This window comes from Cyprinus carpio, chromosome B5 (assembly GCF_018340385.1).
Source record: "Cyprinus carpio isolate SPL01 chromosome B5, ASM1834038v1, whole genome shotgun sequence".
Taxonomy (NCBI): domain Eukaryota; kingdom Metazoa; phylum Chordata; class Actinopteri; order Cypriniformes; family Cyprinidae; genus Cyprinus; species Cyprinus carpio.
Genome location: NC_056601.1, coordinates 17,662,110 through 17,677,107, shown reverse-complemented (window position 1 = coordinate 17,677,107; position 14,998 = coordinate 17,662,110). Strand labels below are relative to the sequence as shown.

The window sequence follows — 14,998 nt, the reverse complement described above, 5'->3', positions numbered from 1 at the left end:
TTTCATTATCTTATTTGGCTCAGAGTTTTGCGTCGGTTAAAATGCAAGTTCTTTTCCCGTCATTAGGCGCTAGCTGCCGTGCTCTTAATCCCTTTTGTTTTCTCCTTATCGCTCGCGCTCGCATTGCTTTGCATAAAACACCTTATTAAGGGGATGATTAAAAAGGCTCCTCGCCTTCAGGTGGCTGCACTGTTTGTCAAATCAAATGGAGGCAGAAAAAAGGAATGCCGATCCATCAATCAGCCAGTTGGAGAATAGGAGGGGTTGGCACGCTTCTGTCCTTTTGTCAATAAAAAAAAAAAAAAAAAACTCAGCTTCAAGTTAAGAGTGACGTTCTGGCTATCAAAGCAATCGGATTTCATTTGGCTCCCTAACAAAGGGATGGTCCACTCGTGGGTGAGGGAAACCTTGGGCGGCTCGCCACGAACAACGGCGAGAAGAATAACGACTCCTCTTGCAAAATTGATTTATCTTTTTATAAATGATGGTACATCCCTCCCCAAATGGATTTATAAATTAATTCCTGTCTTATTGGAATAAAAACCTTCTTGTGCAGACATGATAGATAGATCGCGTTGGAGCGGCCTTGTTCGGGACCCCCTCCTCCTTGGTTAGTCCAGCCCAGCTGGAGCAGTAATTTACTGATCATATTAACTCTGATTAATAACGAACAATACTCACTGCTCATTTATCAACAGGCTGCTATGGGTGAGAGGGAGTGGGATTGGGCCCAACTGCTGCCAGCCTATCAGAGCATGAGTCAGGTGACCTTCACAACGCTGCTCTCTAACAGGTAATGGCTGCTGCTCTCGTTCGCACACAGTCGCCCCCTCCTTTCGCTTACATACTGTTGAAGTGCTGCCTGTCATGTCCCACCGTGTACCTCCGTAATGAATGAGAATATGTGGAGAGGATAGAGGGATCCTGTGACCATTTAAATGTTCACGCTTGTCTGTGTGTGTCAGGTTCTAATGGCTTTATGGTTTGGCTGCATATGCCTCATCCGACCGGTGTTTGTGAATTTTTACGTATAGATGTTGCCATCTCTTTGTGAGTTCTTGGTTTCCTTCAAGATTTTAATTCCCAGCATGCAGCATCCCTTTTTCTCAAAGTTTGGTGAAGAAAGTGCTTTTCCACTGAGAGCTTGCTAAAGAAGCACAGCTCCATCATAGTGTAAAAAAAAAAAAAAAGGGAAAGCGTATCTGAGCTCACTGTGCGGTGAAAATGAAGTGGCTGCGTTTTTAGAACTGAGTGGAAATCATAGTCTGACATGTGTCAAACTGTGTCAGAAAATAATTTTGAGGTTACTGAGGGATCTTGTGTGATTGAGCTTTAGTTTAAGTGTGATACAAGTATCTCAAACCAAAGCCAGAGTTTGATCAATTTGTGTTCAGTGTTAGTTTGACAGCTTGACAAAAGAAAATCAGTTTCAATCACTGATTCTTTCTAAAATGTTGAGTAAAACAAGATTTTAGTCAACAGATGAAATATCAATTGTTAAACAATAACTGTAGTTGGTTTCTTTTTCAGGAAAGAGTGGAAGAGTATATCTATATTTATGTCCTATGCCTGGTCAACATTTCTTTTAAGATTTTCACTGTTTTAATGACATTTAGCTTTTTTCCAGTATGCTATAAATAAATAAATAAATAAATAAATAAATACACTAAAAAATGAAATCTTTGGCTGAACATGATTCAATTATGGACAGTGGTTCAGTTTGTCTTAGTTCATTATACAAGAAATATCTGAGTGGAGATAACATGTTTCCCTCATGTGGAACCACTGTCCATGCAAGTTCAGTCAATGTGTTATAATAACATATTAGCAAGTAAAATATAACTTTTCTTTACACATATGATGTTGGCAGTTTAAGGACGGTACTATGTACATCCCTAGCACTCCCATTGGAGTTGCTTTTCTCAACCCATACAAACGCTCCATACTTCAAAAAAACCAACATAACAGAAAGTATTTTAAAATGCTAACATGATAGAACACTATTTTCTCTCTTTATTTCAAAATTTTCTCTCCCTATATCCAGCCTTGTGCAAAGCAAGATAGGAAGTGTAAAACTTATTTTGAGCTACTCGATTGAAACATGTTCGTTCAAAACACTTAGTTAAACCAAAAAGTAACAATTTCAGGTCAGTTTAACGTGATGCAGTCATGTTTGAGTGAGAAACCTGATACAATGATGTTAAATCAAAATTAATGGTTTAAATAAAGTAAACAGTATATTTATATATATACATTTTTTTCAGTGAATTGTTCTGTAATACGACAAGTTTATTTTTAAAAGCACAATTATTTCATGCAGGTCATAAAAATTATATATTAAGCATAATTACTGCAAATAGTCATACTAATTATAGAATAATAATCCATTTTTTAAGTTTAGTTTAGTTTTTAAGTAAATTATAGCATGCATACTGCAGGATTGTTTCTGACACTGCTTAAAATCTAGTGTCAAAAAGCTGTTACCAAATATTTTTGTATGAATAAAAAAGGTAATAAGATTTAATTGGAGAACTTTTGATAAGGATTTGTCTCATCTGGGAATCAGTGCCTACCCATGGTCCAGATTGTGTAGTTTCTACATGGAAGTGCAGCAGGTCAGTAGAACATGGACCTATTTCTGCGTAGCTGGCAAATCACCTGCCCAGTCCAACTTGGAGAGCATCCAGATGTTAGTGTTTCCATCACAGTGGGGTGGAACCTTTGAGAGCATCTTTCTATGTTCAGTATCTCAATGATGGAGCACCTGCCCCCGAGGCCGAGCAGAGGTTCAGAAGAGGGGTGAAGGACAGAAGGTGAAGCTAGAAGGTGCTTTGGAAACTTAGAGAGTTGTACAGTAGACTTTGTTTGTGCAAATGGGGTCCATACACCTTTATTAGTCATCAAGTTACATGCCACTTAATCTATTTTTAGGTCCAGTTGACATAGGTAAGGGTAGGTCTCTAATTAGAATTAGCTTCATATAAAAACAAGTGAAGTCTTTCATGTCCTTATTCAGATAGCTGTTTGTTTGTGCGATAACGTGTAGATTATCTATGAATGACCATGAATGAGTAAATTGGTGGAAAACCTGTTCAGACAAGAGGTGAATTAAAAAAGAAAAAAATATGGTAAAAATGAGAGCGAGGGAGAGAGAAAATAGTTGGAACGCAAGGTCTAATGTATGGGGAAAAAATCAGTAATAGGTCATGTACTGAATGTTAGACACTAGAGATGCTCTCTGGAGACTGAGGATGTATGTAGGTCTTCTATATGCAGAAACTATGCGATCTATTCAATAGGGTGAGGGCTCTGAGGTCTTAACATTTTAATCTCTCCAACTCTCCTACTTTTTCAGTAGTTGTTTTAATGGTGTGAGGTTATAGGTTATGAGAAAAATAGTTTGTCCAAAAAATACATTTTGCCATTTACTCCTGATCTTGTTATTATAAACCCAAATGCTGTTCTTTTGAACTTCCATCAAATAATCCTGAAAAAAAAAAAGTTTCATGGTTTCCATAAAAATATTATGTGGCACAGATCTACAAGTTGAAAATATGTCTATGCTCTATCTGTGAAACTTTTGAAATCATATGACTTTGATGAACAAACAGGAATTTATGTCATTACTAAGACACTTTATCCCCTGACTGTGGCTTTTGAATTCAACATCAGTGATTAATGACTTACATTTTCCTCAATTAATCATATGCGGTGGAATATAGTGCATATGGAGTATTTTTATTATTTATTTGTATTTCAAATTATTTGTTTATTGCTTATTGCTCTCTCTTTATCTATGTATTTAGAGCTTGAACTTAAATAAACTAAATAAATAATTTTGAGTGGCATGCATACTGGCAGAATTTTCATTTTTGAGTGAATATCTATTTAAACATGATTTGAACATTCAAGTAAACATTATTTGAACATATTTCTGTGGCTCTATGAGGAGTACATTCATCTGGTTACATATGAATGAGACGTGCACCATAATGTGGTCTCAACTCCTTTCCCCCCGATTCTTTCTCTCAGAGTGTGTGAGAGAGAGGGAGAGGATTTACACAGGTGTGGGTGTCCTTTATTGTCACCTGTCATTTGGCTGTCTGTGCCAGCAGTGTCATAAATCATTCTCAAATGGAGATTTTCAGCAGAAAGTGACTGATTAATGTTCCTGTTCTTCCTCAGACTAGCACCTGACACCATGAGAGACAGCGACAGCAAACTTCTAGACATGACCCACACAAACTTTTTTTTTGTGCCAGAGTTGTGGTGCTTGGTGACAGAAAGGCTTTAAACTAACACAGAGGTTCACCGATTCACATTCAGATTTGCCTTCTTTGTTGAATAAACCTTACATTACTGTATAGTATACATATGCCATATTCCAGATATGGGATATATATGTGGCTTTCTATTTTGTAGCTTTCTGTAGTGTGTGTTCTGTAATGTACTGTAAGATGATGTACAGTTAGTGTATCTTTTAATCTGTCTCTGCACAATCTTTTTTTAATGCTTTTGAAAGATCTCTCTTATGTTAACCAAAGCTAAATTTATTTGATCAAAAATACAGCCAAACTGTAGTTTTGTAAAATGTTATTACAATTTAAAATAACTGTTTTCTATTTTAATACATAATAAAATGCAGTTTATTCCTGGTGGAAAGGACTACAGTCTTTAATGTCACATGATTCTTCAGAATTCATTCTAATATGTTGATTTGGTGCTCAAGAAACATTAAAAATTAAATTATTATTATAAAATCATCTCTTTTTTTTTTTTGAATGGTAGTGTACTTCGTTTTTTCAAGTGCCACAGCAAGTTTGAGTATAAAGTGAGAAGTGGAAATCTAAGGTTAAACAATTTTCTCTAATGGATTTTCTTTTAATATATTGTGCTTTAGTTTGACACTGTTCTAGTTTCCGCATTGTAAGATGGATGGATGGGTCTGTAAAAATCACCAGCTTTCAGAGTTGCTAAATACTACAGGACACACTTAACAAGCACCTTCTGAACAATTGTAATGCTCTCATTTAAGGCTAAAACTATTCGCCCCATCACAAACAATGCTAAACTATGTCTTCTATGTTCTCTTCTGTGCTATTGTGTGTTGCATTGAAAGACATGAATTTTGACTGTGTAGTACATTGGCTAGGTCAACTTTTACAGCCTCGCGCTGTCATGCCTCTATCATCCGGAACAATAGTGAGTGGAGAAGTATCTGTTGAGAGAGATGGCAGTTGATGCGGGAAGTGGAGTGCTTTGAATTGCGGTGATAGGCACCGCCGTTCACATTGGGCAAAAGCCATCTGTTCCCAATGATGGCCATATGGTTAGCTTTCTTTCCCAGGGTATAAAATACAAACAAATGTGTCAGAATGCTAGGGCTTTTTCCACAGACGCGCAGCGACTCGGCTAGAGGCAGCATCGCAATGTGCGGGGAAGTAATTGTTATCGCCACCTTTGTGTTATGAGTTTGTTATTGTTGCTTTTTTTGGGTGAGGGAATCTGTCATGGCCGAGAAATCGAATATTTTCAGCGTGTTACTGGAAAGCACTTTCTTTGTCAACCCATCACTGTAGTGACATTATTATAGGTGTTTATATATGTAGAGTATATAGATTATATATTATTAAGTATAAGTATTTAAGTTTCACAAACAAGGCCTCTCCATCATGTTCTCTGTCTGACTGACTGTGGGAAATCATCATTGTGTCTCTCCATCATTTTGTCTTTGTTTTGGTGGCTAGTGTTGGAAATTAGCAAACACAATGAGGTTTTGTTTAGCATGAGGCAGGCGTAGAGCTCCTGGTGTCTGAGTTTGTACTTTGCATGTGTGTGTGTGCATGTATGTGTGTGTGTGTCGGTGGGTGAATCACTGAAGCCTGGGAGAAGGCCGTGGCCCCACCTCACATGGCAGAGACGAGCTGAAAGGCTCATTAATCAAACTCCGAGTCACAGATGTGATGGCTTCCACACAAACTGCCAGCAGACTGTGAAAGTCACATCCAACAGAGTCAACTGTCAAGCAGCTAGGCCACCATTTCCACCCGACCCGGCTCATTCCTCATTCCTTTCCTCTAAAAATCCTTTTCCATCCATTTATTATTTCCTTCCTCCCTGTCTCCCACCTCTAGTAATGATCAGTTAGAGCCCCAGTTTACTGCTGAAGTTAATATTGTATGCCATTCGCAATCTGAATCTTTTTTTCTCAGATGCCCTACATGATTAAATTCATGCTGTAAGTGTTTGTTGTTTTGTTTTGTTTTGTTTTGTTTTGTTTTGTTTTGTTTTGTTTTGTTTTTGTTCTTGTTTTGTTTTGTTTTGTTTTGTTTTGGTTTGGTTTGGTTTGGTTTGGTTGGAAATAAACTCGCCAAGCTGATAGCAAATTAGCTTGAATGTAAACTACCAATTTTAGTTTGGTTTGATTTGGAGGAAGCAATTTTTTTTGTTTTGTTTTGTTTTGAAATAAACTTGCGAAGCTGGTAGCTAATTTGCTAGAATGTAAACTACCAATTTTTATTTGGTTTGATTTGGAGGAAGTAAATGTTTTTTTTGTTTTGTTTTGTTTTGTTTTGTTTTGTTTTGTTTTGTTTTGTTTTGTTTTGTTTTGTTTTGTTTTCTGTTTTCTGTTTTCTGTTTTCTGTTTTCTGTTTTCTGTTTTCTGTTTTCTGTTTTGTTTTTTGTTTTGGTTGGAAATAATCTTGCCAAGCTGATAGCTAATTAGCTAGAATGTAGACTACCAATTTTTATTTGATTTGGAGGAAGTAAATGTATTGTTTTGCTTTGCTTTTTTTGGTTCAGTTTGGAGGAAATAAACTTGCTGAGCAGATTAGCTAATTAGCTCCTATCTAAACTACAGTTTTTCTTTTCTTTTCTTTTCTTTTCTTTTCTTTTCTTTTCTTTTCTTTTCTTTTCTTTTCTTTTCTTTTCTTTTCTCATTAAAAAAAACACACACAACTATTTATAATCTGTTATTCCAGCTTTGCAGGGCGTCTGCTTTTGGCCCATCAATATTCCTTCACAGCATCCTTGATTGCGGGACACTCTTTAACTTAATTCAGTCCGTTCTCTCACTTCCAGTCCTCTCTCTCAGTGAAGTACCATTATCTTCCATAATCTATGATCCTAATCTACATCCGTCACAACCAGCTCAATCATAGCCAGTGCAGAGCTTTAATCAGACACCCACCACCATCTCCACATTGTGATTGACAAAGCCACCCTGCCAGCCTGAGAGGAGGAAAATAATAATAAAATATATAAACTGTGTGGTCCCTGGATGGAAAAGGGCCAGTGACAGGCTTCCACGCTGGGGGCCCGGTGTCACTGCACTGGCAGTCTCATCACACTGCCACCAGAACCCAGCCATTTGCATCCAGGCCAGGGACAGATAATTAGAAAGATTCCTGCCTGTCAGCATTAATCTGGGTAGTGGTGAAACGCTCTGACAAGGAAATGGAGATGGAGAGCTTTAGCTGGAACGGATGGTGAAGGAGAGTGTGGTTCAGTAGAGGCAATCATAGCTCCTTACAAATAAGAGTGATAATATTAGTGGCCTATAACAGTAATTCATTTGGAGTGCACTGAATGCTGATTTGTAATGCCTGAATTTAATATACAGTAGCTGACTTGTTATAGTTGTATAAGATGTGTATTTCAAGCATAATTTTACTTGAATATGCTGTTACTTTTATTATCTTACAGTACATTGTGAAAGTACAATGCGGTAGCATTACGTTTAGCTTATATTTCATAAGTTCATAACCAGGCTTTTGCCAGTCTTTTGTCTGTTCACAGACACTTTTAAATGCTAACTGTGTCAGTTTTTTTTTTTTTTTTTTTTAAGCAATACGACCAAAGGGGAACCTTCATTGTTCGTTGTTTTGAATAGTTTGAAATGTGTCATCTGTTAGATATTTATTAAATGATCTTCCATCACTCAATCACAATTATTCTCATATATATTTTTGGCTTTTCATACAATGAACTGCCTGTTTTAGGGACATCATTTTTTAATTGATTAATAGGTCATTAGTTAGCATTTGTGCATTCAGACTTCACAATAATAGATAAAATAGGTTTGTCGTAGTTAATCAAATGAAGTTGACTCACAGGAATATTTCAGCTAAAAATTAAAATTTCTCACTTCAGATTGCTTCTGAAAGAAACCAAAGGGTCAAAGCATTATGAAAGTTGCTGAAATTATGACCAACATTTAAAGGGATAGTCCACCTAAAAAATGTAAATTATGTCATCATTTACTAACTTTATGTTGTTTCGGAACTGTAAAACCTTTTTTGTCATGCAATGCAAGTCTATATTCAGCATTATTTTAAATTTATTTTATGTTCCACAGAAGAAAGAAAGTCATACATGTTTGCAATGACAGGAGTAAGTAATGACATAATTTTCATCTAGGGTGAACTCTTTAAGTCGCTATTGGCTAAAAGTATTTGCTAAAAGTTGTATAAAGTTAGTTTCGGCTGCCTCTGTGGTCTGAGAGTGTGTGTTAGGTTTTTACACCTGCCATTGTTCACTTGTTTCATTCTTCTGATGAGTCTAGTGTCTTGGCCTAATGAATCATACCTCTATACGATGTCTACAGTTCTGTCATAGGAGCCCTGATCAGACGTGACCTTCCCTCTCTGCTGACTTTACATGGCCTGAATGCCACTGTCTCAGAGTACCTTTAGAGGAACTGAGGACTGTCATCCTGTCAATGAGATGGTGATCCTGGTGCTCCGCAGAGGTGCTACAGATCCCCCGGAGCCCTGAGCCCTGACTGATATAGGGGCCATTGTGCCACTCTGGCCCCTGGGCAGATGGTCAGCAAGCTCCCTGAAAGCCGAGGGCACCTGGGTCTTTCATTGGCATTCAGCGGCCACTTTCAAACTCTGCCCCTCAGAGGTGGGTAAGAAGGACAGAAGGAAGGATGAAGGTTGCTTAGACATGGTTGATGAGGAGAAGGTCTGTCACCACATCTGCCCTTCTGCAACCTCTCTGGTTGAGTACCACACACTAATTAATAAGTGTGTGCACAGGTAACCCAAAAGCCAGGCCCGGATCTACAGGCTTTTGCAGATTTTGCAGTTTTTGCACTGAATCTGGGGGAAATTTGCATGATTCTGCAGAATAGATTTAACCCTCATGTACTGTTTGTGGTGTTGTGGAAACCAAAACTATTTTTACAACTTGAAGAAAAAAGTAATCATTTTATTTAATCATGTGAGACCTGACTATAATCGAAATGGCATAAGTCAATCTCAAGAGAACATGATGGTAAAATATGTTTGATACGTAAAAGTTGTTTTGTCTGATATGATAAGATGTTGTGAATTGATCTAAAGTGAAAGTGAAGATGTCTATAATGTTACAAAAAAATAAATAAACACATTTTCTATTAATATATATATATATATATATATATATATATATATATATATATATATATATATATATATACTATATATATATATATATATATATATATATATATATATATATATATATATTAATAGAAAATGTGTTTTTTTTATTTATATATATATATATATATATATATATATATATATATATATATATATATATATATATACATAAAACATTAGGCAGCTCAACTGTTTTTAACATCGATAAGAAATGTTTCATGAACACCAAATTGGCATATTAGAATGACTTCTGAAGGATCATGTGACACTGAATACTTGAGTTATGGCCATCACAGATAAATTACATTTTAAAATATATTTAAAAATAAAACATTTTAAATTATAATATTGCAATTAAAATGTATTATTAAAAAAAAGTAGAAACACCAAACTTTTGACCAGTAGTATATTTAATGATAATAATGTAACATGACTTGTAGTTGTTTAGGAACGCACAAAAGCATATTTTCTATCTTGTCTACATTTTTAAAGTGTAATATTGTGATGGTTAAATGTATGAAACAGGGTTAGAGTATTCTCCTCAGTGCTCTGCTGAGAGTTGTCTTGATGTGACAGGCTGCTATGTTAGCTCAAGTTGTTTTTGACAGAACACTAAGAAAAGAAGTCAAAAAAGAAATACACACTGAATTCCTCTTCAGAAGCTGCAGTCTCTGGAATAATCTTTCTTTCTTTCTTTCTTTCTTTCTTTCTTTCTTTCTTTCTTTCTTTCTTTCTTTCTTTCTTTCTTTCTTTCTTTCTTTCTTTCTTTCTAGTACTTGTTTCTTTTCCTTTCTTCTCTTTCTTCTTTTGTCTTTCTTTTTTTCTTTCGTTTCTTTCTTTCTTTCTTTTTAGCACTTGGTCTGGTAGCACTCCATGCTTCTAACTTGCGCTATTGATGACAAATAATGTTGCAATGTTGCATCCTCTTAATCCCAATTATACTATACGTTTCTTTTAGCAGTTTGTAATTAAATCGGTTGTGTTCATAGAGTAGTTCTCATTCTTCACATCTCTGCCAGTCCACAGAAAAAGTGACATTATGTGCATTTTTAAGTTTTATGTTAAAACCAGCAGGACAATTGAACTTGGGCTTTGGACCAACAATCGAACCGTGTGTGAAAACAGTTCAACTAGATTTGAACTCTCTCTTGATGACGTCTTTGAATCAATGCCCAGATTGGCTGGGATTATTTCCTCCTCTGACAATATATGTCTTGTCTATTTGTATCGCTGCTTTGTCATGACTGCAATACTTGATGCATCCAGTTAAGCCAGGTTGACTGATCTTGACATCTCTAAATCGATGTCCAGATTGGCTGGGAGAAGATTTCTCAAATGTAGTTATTTCTCAGAGGCATCTTCACCCTTTATTCTATACTGTATGTCTCATCTACTGGCAACCATAGCAGTGTGACTGTTTGTTGCAATTTGTATGATACCCAGTGACAATGTTATGAAAGGCCATTTAGAGATGAATGATGCTTCTTGTCATTCCCTCGATCTCTTCTTCTCTATCTCTCTCTGCCATCCTCTCATTCATCTCTTGTCTTTTTTGAACTTGGGCGCTCTCTGGAAGGGGAGCAGATCTAATCAGAGAGTGGGCTGCCTGGATTGGGGGCAACTTTGTAGCCTCTACGTTGGCTCTGGGCTGACCCGATGCTTTCTCAGGCAATCCGTCATTCAATGCTGCCTGTCCAGATCAGCTCAGGCCTTCCTCACAACCACACACACAATCCAGAGCTCAATGTCAGGCCATGGACTACTTGACGGAGTGAACCGTTTGAAGAGTTGATCTTTTTCTTTTTATTGGTATCACTTGCAGGTTTAGTGTTCGTGGGGGTGGTTTGCTTGTTCTCTTCTGGTTTGAGAGAGGTCAGAATACACGCTGTTTCTGACCAACTCTGCCAGTCTCCTCAGGTTACCGACCCCAGCAATGAGCATCAACCCTCCACATCAGAAAAAACAGTAAGAGGGCACGAGCAAAGGCAACTGCCTTGTTTACTTCTGGTTGGCAGTGTCTTAGGCAATTTCAATACTTGGTTTTATTGCTTGGGCCAGACACGAGTTCAGTTCTATCATTTTTTCTCTGCATTCTTTCCCTTCTTTTGCATCGTCAAGATACTGCTGTTAGTCACAAACCAGCTTCAGTGACTGAAGACTCTTGACTCTTAAAATTCTGGCTAATACCACTTAGAAGGATAAATGGCAGATCATTTTTAAAAATTAAATTGAGAAAATTTGTTTTAAATGCTAAAAGTTTAGGCATCACAACTTTATAACGTACAGTATAAAAAATGGATATTCAAATTATTAGGGTTTTTTAGTGACAGCAGAGGTGATCAAAGTTTTAATATAGTGTACAAATATAGGTACAGTAGCATTCATGCCAATTAAGATCCAATCCTATTGACAAGTTTAAGTATTAATTATTAATTATTCTTGTTTTTGAAGAAAGAGTTTTTGTCTATTAACAAGTCTAAAGAGAATACAAGATGCTTAAATTTCCGCATTTGTTGTTCATGATGAGGCGTATTTTTTATTTTTATTTTTAATCCAGAGCTTAATGCATAACAGAAGTGAAATTTCATATCATTTGCACTGCAGCTGACAAACTAACACTCCCTTCTTAGTTTACAAAAGCAGTCATACTCGGGGGACGAACACGTCACCGCAGAAGACGAGACGGCACGTTTGTTTAAAGCAGACGCCCAATAAAATGGACCAGCTTAGTAGCCATCAAACGTCGGTTCAGTTTTAGCTTTTCATTGGCGTTGGATATCATTGACAGCCCCGATCAAAGGACAGCGTCACAAATGAAGCTGTCAAAATGGCTGGCAGCTGAGTCAGGCAGCAAAAAGGGGGAGAAAAAGAATCATTGGCGTTGGATAAAGAGGGATTTTAGTTTTTTTTATTTTGTTTCATGTGCATGATGGAGGCTTTGTAGGCTTAATAAAAGGTGGATAAAAAACGCGTTAGCACAGCGCGACACGATGAATTATAAATGTGTGCGTAGGATTATAAAAACAATGAGCGAAGGCAGCGGAATCCCTCAACCTCGGGCAGATAGACTAATTAACACTTTCGACATGAATGTATGATCTCATTATAGCTTTAGTACTTACGTAACGTGCCATTGCACCATTGTTGCGAGCGTGGAGGAAGCTTAACGGCATTTAGAAAGTCTATTGTTTAGAGTTAAGGTTTAGTTTCGTAAACGTTTACGCAACTCAAAAAGTCGTGCCAGGATGCGTCGTGTCGTGTGTTTCGGGCTTTAGCTATGGGTTGTTCCTCAGCTAATTTTCTGATAATGGCCAATTATCTGCTCTTTTTTTTTTAATTAGTTGGTAGATAAATATCATCATTGTCTATTTGTGTTTTTGTGTTGTTGTTGTGTTTGATTGAAGTTTATGTTTATATTGATGAGTGTGCCCTTTTCCTCTATTCGTACCATTCGAAACACTCGTTTGCCGACACAAAGTACGCATGGTTAGGTGCTTCTGTTGTGCAGTAATTCGTGTACTTGACGGTCGTGACATGTCTCTGTGACGCAGTCTCACAGAAGCGTTCTCTGGACATAGAACGAGAACGAATTAAGTCATCTCCTTTTATGCGTTCACAAAACCCAAAGAAAGAAAAGCTTGGAGTGAGGCCTATACGTTCCCTGCTGCTATCCTCCTCCAGGCAGCACCTCCTCCTCCTCTGTTTCTCCCTCTCTCTGTCTGTCTAGGTCTTTCCCTCGCTGTCTGTCTGTGAATGTGTGGGAACTACAAGGCGCGCTTCTTTTTAGCCCCTCGCGGAATGAATCAGCTTGGATTTCTAAGGCTGTAGAAGTGTCCCATTGTTATGATGTCACCGCAGCTCAAGAAGGATGACCTCTGGACTCTATGGATTCATGGCTGTTTCATCACCCCCATTTCTGACAAGTATAGCTGCCTTTGTCCTCCATGTCCTCGGGGCTGGGGGTATCCAAGCCGTTTGGAATGGATTTCGAAGGACTCGCGGCTTAAGACATGCAACTTTGTGTGTTGCCGTTGTCTCTCGATTTTTTGCGGTACCTCTTGACTCTGGCTTTATTTTCCTCTTTCTCTCCATCTTCCTTCCTTTCATTCTGCCAGTCTTCCTGGCTTTTTTCCCTCTCTCTCTGTCTCCGTTTGTCTCCATCTCTCCCAGTGCCGTCCTTTTCATTTTGCTATTGCTAAGGAAATAGTGAATACCGCCAGATGTCGCAAATACATCATCATAAGGTGGAGGACTGGTGAAAATAAATCAAGACACGTATGCGGTGGGGGATGTGAGACTGGTGCTTCTCTTAGAGTGTGATTGTGTGTGTGTTTGGGTAACAGAGAGAGAGACGGAAAGCCAGGGAGAGAGGGCACTAGAGGTCATTGGATTGTCCCTCAGATGTTTGATATTTTATGTATGGGAAAAGGCAAGAGCGGATATGACAGAAGATGCAATTCGCCACCTCAGCGGACAGGAAAGATGAAAAACGCAACACTGAAAAAGGTCCAGAACCTTTTAAGCCATGCGAATCTACCTGACCATAACGACTCATGAAGACAATGTGAACATCACCACAAACCAATGACACAATCAAACGAAACGCAAATCACGTCTCCTTCCCACTAACACGCGTTCCTACTGGAATGACTAAGTGAAATGGGCTGTGAGAAAGGCTTTGTTTGCAGTTGAAGGAGAGCGAGGCAGACGCGCTCTCAGATCCACGCTGAGTCGAGCGAGAGAAGGAGATTCCCCAGGGTGGCGCTATCCCAACAACGCTTATCCTGCGGGGGGAAAAGTTTACAGCCAGCCCTGCCGTTTGTAGTGCCACTACAGAGGCTGTGACAGTCTGCATAAAACGGGCCGGATCTGAGCAGATGCCTCCAACCGAGAAAAAAAAAAAAAACAGCTACAGAAGCACGATTGAACAAACGCAATCGAGACATCAGAGCGAAGCCCTCTAAATACCTTATTTATGCAGCCGCTTTTGTATCCGTGACAACAAGAAAACAAAACGACACATCAGCATAATGCCTCCTCTTATCATATGGAGGCTTGTCTTGTTTTTTTAAACCTCCTTTTTACCTTCCCACATCACAAATGTGGTCTTTTTACCCCCTTCGGTTTTTCTGAGTTCCTCAAAGATAGATAGCCCTGATCAGGCTTTGATATACTAAAATGACACCCCTCGTCTTCCATCAGCCCTGCAGCTGACCATCTCCTGCTCACCCCACCAGACACTAGACAACATTTTCTCTGGAGTGCTCTCACAGCCGGCAGGTAAAAGGAAGAGGGCTAATTCCAGGCTCTTTTGAACTCCTCGTAGTGCCTTCTCTATTTTTGGCCATCAGAGAAAATTGTTGAGTGCTTCAAATACATCTCAGAACAAAGTGTAAACGTATGTGTCATATATATTGTGAACATCACAGCATTATTTCAGCCACGAGTTTGTGACATTGGCTGATAAACAATTAGATTAGTTGCGACGGATGTAAGGGGTGAGCCTTTGTTTCAGCCGAGCTTGCTAGTGTCGGTAAGACTCTGAAGAGACGCTATATTGCCGAGACCGT

At 38.2% G+C, this 14,998-nt stretch overlaps 1 protein-coding gene across 1 annotated transcript in view; it reads left to right on the top strand.

The window, feature by feature from the left end:
• kiaa0825 (KIAA0825 ortholog) overlaps positions 1-14,998 on the top strand; it is a 118,423-nt gene that overhangs the window by 53,891 nt on the left and 49,534 nt on the right. Inside the window, 1 exon segment of the mRNA XM_042724637.1 lies at positions 699-793. Coding sequence (XP_042580571.1) covers positions 699-793 — 95 coding nt within the window.